General features: G+C 57.6%; 1 protein-coding gene across 5 annotated transcripts in view; it reads right to left on the minus strand.

The window, feature by feature from the left end:
* Positions 1–12642, minus strand: part of OSBP2 (oxysterol binding protein 2) — a 90955-nt gene that overhangs the window by 7734 nt on the left and 70579 nt on the right. For 3 of the 5 annotated variants that reach the window (XM_066200158.1, XM_066200155.1, XM_066200160.1), the window contains 5 exons: positions 6739–6937; positions 5080–5200; positions 4114–4180; positions 3607–3774; positions 649–894 (listed from right to left, as the gene is read on the minus strand). In XM_066200158.1, the coding sequence (XP_066056255.1) occupies positions 649–894; positions 3607–3774; positions 4114–4180; positions 5080–5200; positions 6739–6937 (801 nt within the window). The remainder of the gene's footprint in view (positions 1–648; positions 895–3606; positions 3775–4113; positions 4181–5079; positions 5201–6738; positions 6938–12642) is intronic. The other 2 variants (XM_066200159.1, XM_066200156.1) reach the window with 1 other exon arrangement.

A 12642-nucleotide genomic window follows, 5' to 3' on the forward strand; every position in this document is an offset into this window, starting at 1 on the left:
CTGTCCCACCTCGTTGCAGCCACGAGCACTGGGATGGCTCCCAGGCTGGGATGGACCATCTGGGGACACGCAGAGCTGGGTGACATCAGGCACACAGCATTGGGGGAGTGTGGAGGGACAGCAGAGCCAGGAATTTTGGGGATTATCTACTGCAGGACCTTCCTTGGGTCACACTTCCAGGAGACCCCACACAGCCTGTTCCCTGTCACTGCCCAGAGCAGCACGGCCTAGAGAGGTGGGATGGGGTGGGATGGGATTTGACAGGAGGTGCCGTCATGCCCCAAGCCAGCGCTCCACAGGTGTCTGACAGGTTTGGGCACCCACCGCCACGAAGGGCTTTGCCTACCCCTGGGTTCCTGCAAGGAGCTGGTGGCAGAGCCTGGCACCGCTGCAGCAACTGCTCCAAACCTGGGGACAAAGGGCCAAGCCAACCCAGTCGAACCTGCGACCCATCCCCACCTTGTGACCCAGCCCAGAGCACTGAGTGCCACGTCCAGTCCTTCCCTGGACACCTCCAGGGGTGGGGACTCCACCACCTCGTCCTCACACCATTTCTGGGAGAAGAATCCACATGAGGCTCAGGGAGGTGCTGGGCTGCCCCCCAGCAGGACAGGACAGGAGCCCCAGGATGAGCCCAGGGAGCCTCACCTGCTCGCAGAGGGATCGGAATCCCAGCTCCTCCAGGCGGTCCAGCTCGTAGGTCTCCCCCAGGAGGGGGTTGAATGGCTTTGCTGTGCGGTGGACGGTGGTGGAGTAGGAGGACACGGAGAAGGCGGCCACAAAGCACATCTGCTCCGTGGAGCTCTCGCACTTCACCGCCTTGTCCAGCAGCTCGTGGTACTCCAGGTCCTCCGTGAGCCGCTGCAGCATGGACAGGGGCTCGTTGAAGTTTACCTGCAGGGGGACAAGGCAGGGTTAAGAAAGCAGGAGAGATCCCCAAGAGGCACCACCAAGCCCAAAGGAAAAGGGAGTATGTGCTTTGCTCCCTGATCCGTGCCAGGCAGCACCAAGGTTTGGAATGTGGGGGAGCCAACGGCCTGTGGGATCATCAGGGATCACCCCAGGTCATCACCCTGACCCCAAAATGAGCCTCAACAACGAGATCAGCCCCCTGCTGCCTCCCAGCCAGCATCCCACCGGCCGCAGGACAGGGATGTGCTGCTCCCCCACCTGCCTTCATCACATCCTGGGAAAGCCATCCCTGTGCCAGGTGAGCCAGCTGCCCAGAACACCTGGAAAAGCCCCATGTTGGGGTCTCTCTGTCCCAGGACAACACCCCTATTTTTCGCTCTGAAAATACTGAAATTAAAAACTAACTGAAAGCGAGACAGAGCCACGAAAGGTCTTCTGCCTTTTTAGCTTCAGTTCAAAACAAAGAAATATATTTTAAGAGGAGCAGATGGCTGAAGAACCACTTCTGTAAGCCAAGTTAAATATTTCATAGTAGAAAAAACAAACTCCAGATTCCAGGATTTAGCTTTTTTTAGATTCTCCACTCAGGGATTTAGCCTGTAAAGTGGCAGGGATCTTACAGCATCAGAGAAAGAGAGAGCTGGGGAGGAAGAGCAGCATCAAATCCACATAAAGAGCAAATCACTTGGGATAATTCTCAGGAGAGATGCAGAGAACAAAGCCAGCAGCTGCATCCTCAGCACTGCTCAGGCAAGAGGGAGCAAAATGCTTTCATGGGGGAAGAAGATGAATCCACCCAAATTCCAGATTCCTACAACTCTTTTCCTCCTTTTTAGTGCTGCAGGTTGGTTCATTCAGAGGGAAAATCAAGCAGCTGTTTGCACGAGAGGCTGCTCAGCCCATCACATCCCCGGCAAGGGGATGGATCTCAGGAGACCTCAGAGAATCTCAGGAATGCTCTTATTTCATCAGGAATCTCCCAGAAAATGTCCCCATGCAGCTGAGCTTCTGGGGTGGATCCTGGGGCATCTCTGGCAGGATCTTCCTTCTCATTTCCTAGTGACTGTGGGATCCTTCAGGACTTCACAAAATCCCAGAATGATTTGGGCTGGAAGGGACATTAAAGCTCATCCAGTGCCACCCCTGCCATGGGCAGGGACACCTCCCACTGTCCCAGGCTGCTCCAAGCCCCAGTGTCCAGCCTGGCCTTGGACACTGCCAGGGATCCAGGGGCAGCCACAGCTGCTCTGGGCACCCTGTGCCAGGGCCTCAGACCTTCACGGGGAACAATTTCTTCTTACATTTAACCTAAATCTCCGCTCTTCCACACTGCCCTCAGGTCTGGACTTGAGCAGCTCCCAGGATGATTTGATTGATATGAGAAGTAGGAATTTCTCTCTCCAGGCACCAGCAGCTGCTGGGATTTCACATCCTGAGCTTATTCCTACGTCCATCACGCCCTGATCTGCTGCTGCTGCAGAACTGGATGGTGCTGGGCTGTCCATCCCAGCTGGAAATAGCACAAAGAAGCGACAGCTCATCACTATCAGCCAGAGCTCTGAGCTCTCGCTCAGGCTCTGTTTGCAGAGACAAAACACAGCCAATTCAGCATCCCAGCCTCTGGAATGTGCTCCTTGCTCTTTACCCATCAGAGGATGGACCATGAATAGAGCTCTGTGCAGCCCATGTGAGGGGCTGTTCCACACGGCCCCCCCAGCAAACCCTTCCTGGCCATCACAGGGAGCCTTTGCCCCCAGGGCTGAACCAGCAGCACCCCAAATCTGCCCCCAGCACCTCCTTCACCAAAAAACTGCTCTCCGTAAGGAAAATGAGGCTCTCTGAGCCCCTGGGGTGGAACCCAGCCCTGCCGTGGTTGGTACAGGTGGGGCTGAGCCCTGAGTGTCCTGTCCTGGATCACACTGGGGAAAACATCACCAGCAACAAGGTCCCTTCTTCATGAATCCTCAGGGATTCACCGTGTCCTGCTTCCCTCCATGCCTCTGCAACAGCTGGATTTGCAGAGGGCACTCAGGCAATGTCCCCTCTGCTCCAGCCTCCCCTGGAGCAAGGATGTGCTAGAGCAAGTCCAGAGGAGACCACAGAGATGCTCCCAGGGCTGCAGCCAGGCTGGGAGAGCTGGGGGTGCTCACGTGGAGAACAGAAGGCTCCAGGGAGAGCTCAGAGCCCCTGCCAGGGCCTAAAGGGGCTCCAGGAGAGCTGGAGAGGGACTGGGGACAAGGGATGGAGGGACAGGACACAGGGAATGGCTTCCCACTGCCGGAGGGCAGGGATGGATGGGATATTGGACAGGAATTGTTCCCTGGGAGGGCGGGCAGGCCCTGGCACAGGGTGCCCAGAGCAGCTGTGGCTGCCCCTGGATCCCTGGCAGTGTCCAAGGCCAGGCTGGACACTGGGGCTTGGAGCAGCCTGGGACAGTGGGAGGTGTCCCTGCCCACGGCAGGGGGTGGGACTGGATGGGATTTAAGGTCCCTTCAAACCCAAACCATTCCATGATAGGCACGCAGCAGTTGCAGAGGGCTCTGCCAGCACAAATTCCAGTCCCTGGAGACAATCTCCTGCCCCTGCTTGGGGCTGCTGTGCCACCACAACACCGGCAGGACCATCCAGAGCTGTGCCCCAAGCCCTCTGCAGAGCCCAGAGCCAGCCCTGGCTGCCGGGGACACTGGCACTCACGGGCATGGGGATCTTGGAGAGCTCTTTGCCAATGCAGTTCTTCATGATGCTCCAGAGGTTAAGGCTGTAGTTGGGCTTGTCAGGAATGCGAGACCGTCTCCTTTTCCTCGGCAGGAGATCTTTGCCCATGGACTCATTGTAGCTGCTTTGATTTGAGCTCTCAAAGACCTGTGGAAGCAACAGAAGGAACTCAGGTTTAAGCTGGACGCAACCAGACCCAGCAGCTCCCAGGAACAGCAACCACAACTCCGGAGACACCTGAGAAGCACTGCTGGAAGCCTGTTCTCCAGGGAAATACAGGTACAACTGTCTCCCAACACCTTCCTGCTTCCCTCAGGAGAATGTTCAGGATGCTGATGAGTGCTGACATCTGTCCCCCACCCGTCACTCACCGAGGAACCAGCACAGAGCATCTGGACCCAGATGGAGGCTCCCCCCCCAACCACCCCCTCTCCCCTGGTCTCACCCCACCAGGACCATCCCTCCCACTCTGACCAGCCAACTCACACTGTCCTCCAGGTTCCAGTCCTCAGGGTGGCCCTCGCTGGCCCCGCTCAGGTTGCTGCCCGAACGCCTGCAGGAAGGAAACAGCGGTTCAAGAGCTGACCTGTGTGAGCACAGCAGGGGAGAGAACACCCAGGGCTGGTGCAGCATCACCCGGAGCACCTCCCCGCACCACGCCAGGGGACTGCCAGGAAGGATGAGGGGTGACAGAGGCTGTGCACAGCTGTTAGGAGGGGATTCTAAGGACCGGATGCTCAAGAAGGGATTCTCAGCCCCAGCCCTGGGGGCACAGAGATTCTGCTTTTGTCACCAAGCCCAGTGATGTCACCATGGGTCAGACCACAGGCTCCTCCAGCCCAGATGTGCATGGAAGAGTAAGAGCAGGTGACAGCAGACAGAGGGCAGGGTTTGATGGGATATTGGGCAGGAATTGTTCCCTGGGAGGGTGGGCAGGCCCTGGCACAAGGTGCCCAGAGCAGCTGTGGCTGCCCCTGGATCCATGACAGTGCTCAAGACCAGGCTGGACAGGGCTGGGAGCAGCCTGGGATAGTGGAAGGTGTCCCTGCCCATGGCAGGGGGTGGAATGAGAGGAGCTTTAAGGCCCCTCCCAGCCCTACACATCCCCTGATTCCATGATTCCATGATTCTGTCAAGGCACGGTGCTCCCTACCTCTGCCCAACATTCCAAGGGATTTCCCTCCGAGTCCCTGCTCCCATCAGTGTGGGGCAGAGGACTCAGCCCTCCCGCAGCACCAGCTGACACCTGCCCTTCCTCACCTGCTTCACTACAACCGGGGGCCATCCTCAGCCTTGCTCCAGGAATGCAGGAGCAGCCGGATGGACCCCTGGACAGAGGCTGGGGAAGTTCTGGAGGACATGCCCACGGAGTGACACCGTGGGAGGGGCTGCTGCAGGAAAACCGGCCCTTCCCAGCCCTTCCCGAATTCCCAGGCAGGCCGGGGGTGGTACCTGTGGTGCTTGGGGTCTGCAGTTACAGTGATAAAAGCTGGTGCGTCCTCCATGGCATCGAAGTACTCCGTCTCCTCATCTTCATCACTGGCCTCTCCTTTGGCAGACTGCACACTCCCTGCTGGAACAGAGGCTGTGAGACATCCCGGGCTGCTGGTCCCCTCCAGAGCCCACCGCGCAGGATCTGCCCCCCACGGCGCCCACTGTGTGCCCTCCCCGCCGGCTCCCCGCACAGCCTGCCCCCTGCTCTGCATCCCGCTCCACACCCCGTGGATGCTCTACCGATTTCCACCTCCTAAAGGCAAGAATGTGCCCTGCTCCCCAACCCAGGCACACAAGGCGACCCAGCCATGCTCGGGAGCAGCCCCGACAATGCCCCCAGGCTGCCCGAGGGTGACACGGGCGTGCCCAGCCCGCGTCTGATGTGCCTCCGCTCCAGCGCCGCCCCGTCCGCCGGGAAATCCGGTTTGGATTAAAGCAGGAAAAAAAAAGTCACGTGTTTCAGGTGATGCTCGGAGAGGTTTCCCAGCCCCGCATTTCCAAACATTCCTCCGCTTCGGCGGAAGGGATCGATGGCTGTGACGCCTGGAGCAGGGGCTGCCTGCGGAGTCCCGGTGCGGCCTCCCTGCTCCTGCCCCATCCCGGACAATCCCATTCCCTGCCTCACTGCCACTCTCCGGAGGAGCAGGGTCACCACCTCAGGCGGATTTGTGCCTGTCCCTGCAGCGATTTCCACCCTGCCCTCCCCAGCTGCACCTCAGAATTGTTTAGGCTGGAAAAGCCCTCTGAGGACATCAAGCCCAGCCACTCCTCCAGCATTGCCCAGACCCCGAGTCCCCAGGTACCACCTCCACAGAGCCGTTAAATCCCTCCAGGGATGGGGACACGGCTGGACAACCCTTTCCATGAAGAAATATTCCCCAATATCCAAACTCAACTTCCCTCGAGGCCATAGAGGAACGAGGGCAGGGCCTGGCACCAACATCAGCCCCCCCACTGCTCTCTCCCTTGGGTCTGTTTTTCCTGTAAAAGTAAGACCCGGCACTATCAGCAGTTTTTGTGGCTGTAACTAATGCTTCCCTGGGGGAAGGACATTTGGCAGGAATCTGCAAAGCTGTTGGATCTTATTGCAAACGCGGCCTGGCTGCTCCACTGCCACCCCAAGCAGCGAACTCAGCAGTGCCAGGGGACCCTGAGCCTTTTCCCAGTGCCATGGCTGCCCTCCAGCACACAGAGATATGCCCACCAGTAAGGGTTAAAGCTCCCAAAATAGCCTGGAATAGCGTCAGCGAGCTAGGAACACTGCCCTCACTCGCGTCTGAATCTTGGGGACATCCACGTCCCTGAGCAAGACCAATTAGGAATAATTATGGCGTAATGGGATCCATTTAAAAAATACCGTGGGGATGCAGGGCATTGCCTTGGGCATCCTTCCCATTGCTGGCAGCTCACTGGGAGCAGCCAGGCAGAATGCCCTGATCCATCCCAGAGGTGCCAGAACAGCCCTGTGCCATCCCCCAAACAGCTGTGTCCCATCCTGGGGGTCCCTGAGTGAAATACCCCAGTTCATGCCGGGAGTCCCCGAGCAGCCCCATCCCATCCCATCCCATCCCATCCCATCCCATCGCAGGGATCCCGAGCAGCCCCAGGCTGGCTCACCCTTGGCGGTGCTGGAGATGCTGGCAGTGCCCGAGGCCAGGCCGGGCGCCCCGCGGCAGGCGCGCTCCAAGCTGTTGTGCTGCTTGGCTAACTGCTCGATGGTCTCCTCCAGCCGGATCCGCTGCTCCCGCTCATGCTGCAGCAGCCGCTGCCATTTCCGGCTGTGGCTCTCGGCTAAGTCCAGGAAATCGCGGCAGGCCTGTGGCAGGAAGGGACAGCTCAGCTGGGGGGTGTCACGGCACACGGTGACCCCGGGGCTGGTCCCCCATTGTCCCCTCCTGCTCCTCTCCCAGGAGCGTGGTTTTTCCAACTCCCAGAGCTTTGCTCATTCCCCACAACCAGAGCTCAGCTCCGGCCATCCAAAGCTGAAGTGGCAATCCAAGGAGGTGGCTACAACACGGACATCTGTCCACGATCCTGCCCACAGCCTGTCCCTGTCCCCACCCCTGACCCCGCTGCGGTCCTCAGGAGTCCAGGCTGGGCTCTCACAGCCCTCAGCCAAGCACAGAGGTCCTGAGTGGCACCTTCATTCCCAAATTCAGCAAATAAGGAGAAGCTGGATGGGACAGTGGCTCCTGGGGTGACAGCCATAGACAGGAGAGGATCATGGGATCGTAGAATCATGGAATGGTTTGGGCTGGAAGGGATCTAAAGATCATCCAGTTCCATGGGCAGGAACACCTTCCATTATCCCAGGTTGCTCCAAGCCCCACCCAACCTGGCTTTGGACACTTCCAGGGATCCAGGGGCAGCCACAGCTTCTCTGGGCTACTCAAGCCAGGAGCCAGCAATCCCTGTGCTCCAGGGAGGCAGAGAGGCAGGATGCCCAGCTCCTCCCTGGAGCTGCACAGCCCAGGACACAGCCCAGGGCCTGGCCTGGCCCCTGCCACACACCCACCATGGCCAGAACCCCCCATTCCCCTCCCCAGTGAGCCCAGGGACCCCCCAGCCATGGCGATCCCGCGGACGTGCTGGGCTCAGGGAAGGAAGGCTCAAGGAGTGCTCCAAGTGAAGCCTTGCAGTACACACAGCATCCCCAGCCTGCGCCACCAGGCAGGGGACAGCTGGGACAACACAATCCAGGCTGGCAGGAGAACCCCTTGGCACCAACCCCCCTCCCAAAGCCCCCCAGGACTGGCATCACCCAGCCCCAGCTGCGCCGGAGTCCCAGCGGGAGATTTCCGGGAGCAGGACATCCGCCCAGGGCCAGGACACCGGGACGCTGCCGGCTGTCCCACACTGCCTCATCCCAGACAATGGTCTCACAGGACAGCCCAGCCCTCACAGCTCTATTTTTAGGTTATTTTCCATCTTGGATGAAACCCTGAGTTCCGTGGCCTCGCCGCTTCCTTTGCCATCAGCCCCACGTGCAGCTGAGCACGGAGGCAGGGCTGCTCCTCCCACCCCAAATCTCTGCCAGATGGGACACACTGAACAACTTCTTATGTTTCAAAGTAGGAAAACGCGATTTTTATGGAAATTCTCCAGGAGCTGGCAGCGTGAAGGGAAATTAACTGTGCTTGTGCAATTCCTTGTCATACCAAGGAAGCCCAATGGACAAATGCTGGCTGAAAAACTCAAACCTATTTAAAAGTACTAAAACCAGAGTTTTGGATGCCTGACAGACTTCCAACATTCCCAGGACTTGGTTATTTTCTGTTTCCAGCTATTTGGAGTCCACAGATGATTCATCCAGCTCTTGGCTTGGTTAGTCAGCATTTGGGCTGCAGGTGGCACCTGAGGAACGAGGTAACTCTTGGTCAAGGAGAAGATTCAGGGTTTCAGCTTCCATGACTTGCTCTGATTTTACCAGGATTTGTCCAAGAAAAGCTCCAGTTCATCTGTTCTTCATCAAACCATTCCTTTGGACAGGAGCAGGAGTTGAGACTCATCCAGGGAAAGAAGTTTTCCCTTTAAGGTTTTGCTTCACATATACCTGGAGCATGGAGGGACCAGACCCTACATGTGGCCCCTCCATCACCCCTTCGATGCTTTTCCCACCAAAAGCAAGGAGGGCTCAGGGTCCTGTCCCCCCAGATTCCTGGCTGTGCTTCCATCTTACATGTGTTCAAAACCAGGATCAGCTCTGGGACCCTCCTGACAAGAGAGACCTGGAGGGGCTGGAGTGTGTCCAGGGCAGGGAACGGAGCTGGGGAAGGGAATGGAGCCCCAGGAGAGGCTGAGGGAGCTGGGAAAGGGGCTGAGCCTGGAGAAAAGGAGCCTCAGGGGGGACCTGGTGGCTCTGCACAACTCCCTGACAGGAGGGGACAGCCAGGGGGTCGGGCTCTGCTCCAGGGAACAGGGACAGGAGGAGAGGGAACGGCCTCAGGCTGGCCCAGGGGAGGATCAGGCTGGATACTGGGAAAGTTTCTTCATGGAAAGGGTGATCAGGGTGGCACAGCTGCCCATGGCAGAGGGGGAGTCCCCATCCCTGGAGAGATTTAACAGCCCTGTGGATGTGGCACCTGGGGACATGGGGCACTGGTGGCCTTGGCAGTGCTGGGGACCGAGTGGACTTGATGGTCTCAGAGGGCCAGACCAGACTCCACATTCTCAGGGCCGTGTTTACACCTCCTCCTCTGGAAACAATTCAGCTCCTCGCCATCCCAAAATCCTTCTGGGAGCCACCAGTGGCCCAAAGCCCACAGGGACCCTGCCTTGGCCCATCCCAGTGACACCATCCCAGGCCAAGCCGCTGGCTCCGTGTGTCCCACAGATGCACTGGGCTAAGAGGATGAAACCAGGGCAAGTAATGGGATATGGCCATGACCTTCCCGCCCCAGCAAAGCTCATTATCTGCTCCAAAGGTCCAGCTCCACAGGCAGCAAACAGAGAAATGCCCAGTTTGGCACCGAGGGTAGGAATTGCCGGCTGCTTCCAGCTCAGGGGCTGAGCACTTTAAAACGAGATCACCTGTAATTATCCTACTACAATTAACCATGGGCTGGAAGGTGTAACAGGGAATTAGGGGGAAAGGAGGTAATTACTGAGGAGCCACCGGGAGGCAGGGCTGGGAGCTGGGAGAACTTGCTCCAGCAGCTGATGGGAATCAAGAGCCTAATGAAAAACAGCAGGTAACACCTCGGAATCTCCCATCCCAAAGCTTCAAGAGGATTCCATGCTGTATCCCAAAAGGAAATCTGCACCACTGGGCTTCGTTTACAGCCACAGAAAAAAATCCAAGTGATGCAGAATGGTTCTCAGCATTGCAGAGCGTGGGGAGGTTTTGGAAAGATGAGCAGGACGGTCCCCACGAGGCCACAAATCCCACCACGAGCTGTGGAACTTCCATGGAGCAGGTCAGGACAATGCACAGTCCACACTGCATCCCACAATGGTGTCCATGCAGATGTAGGAGCTGGGATACAGAAAGGGATTACTCCCTAGTTTTGAAAGGCTGCAGGGATCCCTCTCTGCAGCCTCTTCCTCTGCAATTCAGACAATGATCCAAACCTGGATCAAAGGATCATGTTTGCTCCTGGGGAGAGAAGTGATGCCAGGAGTGGAGAGGGGAGAATATCCTGCAAGAGGGATCTGCCAAACTCAGCCCCCACTGCTGCCAGCAGCAGCCAAGTAAACTGAAGTGATTAATTTGGGTTTACACCCCCTACAGCCAGACAGTGCCAAGCTCCAGAGGGATGCTCACTGGACGTGGGAGCAGCACTAAACAGGGATCAGGGGATATTTTTTCACAGTCTCTGTCAATTGAGCTCAGTCCTGAGCAAGAACTCATCCCTGTATGGAACAAGGGCTGCAGGGCACTGGGGTGAGGAGCTCAGACACAAATATCCCAGCTCACCACTCATTCCCAGCATTAATCCCCTGCCTTGGTGTTCCCAAGGTACAAACAATCCCAGCCACTGAGCAGGAGCAACACCTCGAAATCCAGCTTAGAAAATTCTCATGGAGAGGTGGCTAAATTTAGTTCCAGCTCAACCTGCTCGGGGATGCAAGCAAGACTCAGCCACAAATCCACGGGAGGCTGGCACAGGGACACAGGACAGCAGGAAGAGGCTTCCTGAGGAATGCACCCAAACGAGAGCACAGAGCCCAGGCTGAAGGATGAAAGTGCATGAAAAAGTGATTCCCCAGTGAGCTGTAGGGCTGAGGAGTTGAGGCCATGAAGATACAGCCTTGGGAGCCACCACCCTCCTCAAAGTTCTCCCAGGATCCACCTTCTGGAGAGCGGAGAAGGGAAAAGGGCAGAGGATGCTGTGCCCATCCCCATGTGCTCCTCACCCCATCAGGAGACTGGGTTTACCCTTCACAGCATCCAAACTGCTGCCTCCCACTCACAGAGGGGCAGCAGGTACAGGAGGTGACAGAACATGACCTGGATTTTGCTCCAGGGACAGAGCTGGATCAAATCCTCAAGTTCCAAAGGCTGTCCTGCCTCAGCATCATCACAGCACAGACGGGGCTGGAGAGCAGCAGCCAGGCTGACAGGTCAACCAGTGACCAGAGGTAAAAGCAAGCCCCATCTCTGTGCAGTCCCTGATCTCAGGGAACCCCAGTGTTACCTGCAGCCATGTGGCAGAAGGGACAGAGGTGGTTTCTCCTCCTCTCATGGTGGGAAAAAGTTGTGGCAAGTCCTAATCCAGCGCTGGCCGATGAAACTGAAAATCCCAGCCAAGACAGGGAGGCACAGCCAAGGTGGCCAAAAGAAGTGGAAAAATACCACCGAGGCTCCTGCAACTTCCCGTGGAGGAAGAGGCAAAGTGCCTTCGAGATCCTGTCGGGGAGCAGGAGGCACGACTTGGTGCCATCAGCTCTGTGGTCCCTCCCGGTGCCCAGCTGCCGCCGCGCCAAGGGCACATTTAGCACCTTTCACACATTTGTCACGGCAAATATCCCGATTTCACAGCTTGTTGCTGGCTAATGGGAACGCCGTTAACAGCCCCGCGATTATTCATGCAGCAGGAAACAACCACCCGAGGTCACCCATGTCCTGCCAAGGTGGTGGTGTCACACACCCGCGGGGATCTCGGCTTCCTCAGTGGAGCAAACAGTCAAAATCAGATGGAAGGAACAAAGAGATGAGGTTAATTAGCTTGAAAGGGTAAATGATCACAGCAAGGCCTGCCAGACTTCATAGAATCAGGGAATGGCTTGGCTGGAAGGGACCTTAAAGCTCATTTTGTCTCATTCTCCTGCCCTGGGCTGGGACACCTTCCACTGCCCCAGGCTGCTCCAAGCCCCATCCAGCCTGGCCTTGGACACTTTCCAGGGATCCAGGGGCAGCCACAGCTGCTCTGGGCACCCTGTGCCAGGGCCTGCCCACCCTCCCAGGGAACAATTTCTGCCTGGGGTCATGACAGGGTGACAACCTCTGGGGCACCCTCAGCAGAGGTGAGCGTTCCCAGTCTCCAGCACAACGCTGACGGATGCCGAGGGAACGCGCTCACACCTGCAATGCCACCTGTCCCAGCATCCCAGAGGACCAGCCACACAAATCCAACCTTTGGGCGGGAAAAATCCAGCAAGGAAGTGCCTGCTGCTGTGGGACCAACACCTCCTGCTCCTCACGCAAGGGACAAGGACCACTCCATGGCCCAGGAGTGACATGAGAGGAGGCAAGTGCCAGATGCGTTCGATCATCTCTTTTTCTTGGGTGAATTAGAGAGCAGGAGCTGTCACTCCACTCAGCAGGGACAGAGCTCTGCCTTTCCGAGTGCCTGGGAGATAAGTGCTCCCTTCCTTCCTGGAGTCATCAAAACCCTGGGACACAGCTGGCTGCTGCTTGCTGCAGAACAGCTCCCCGAGGGAAGGGCGATTGCAGAGCCTCTGTTTGCCTGTGAACACAGCGAGACACAGCACCAAACCAGAGCATCACAGGATCACGGGCCGCGTGGGAAGGGACTTTGGAGTTTGTCTCGTTCCACTAGGTTGCTTTGTGACTTTCCA

The sequence above is a fragment of the Chamaea fasciata genome, unplaced genomic scaffold, assembly GCF_029207755.1.
Source record: "Chamaea fasciata isolate MVZ Bird 193981 ecotype frontalis unplaced genomic scaffold, bChaFas1.0.hap1 SCAF_18, whole genome shotgun sequence".
Classification (NCBI taxonomy): Eukaryota; Metazoa; Chordata; class Aves; order Passeriformes; family Sylviidae; genus Chamaea; species Chamaea fasciata.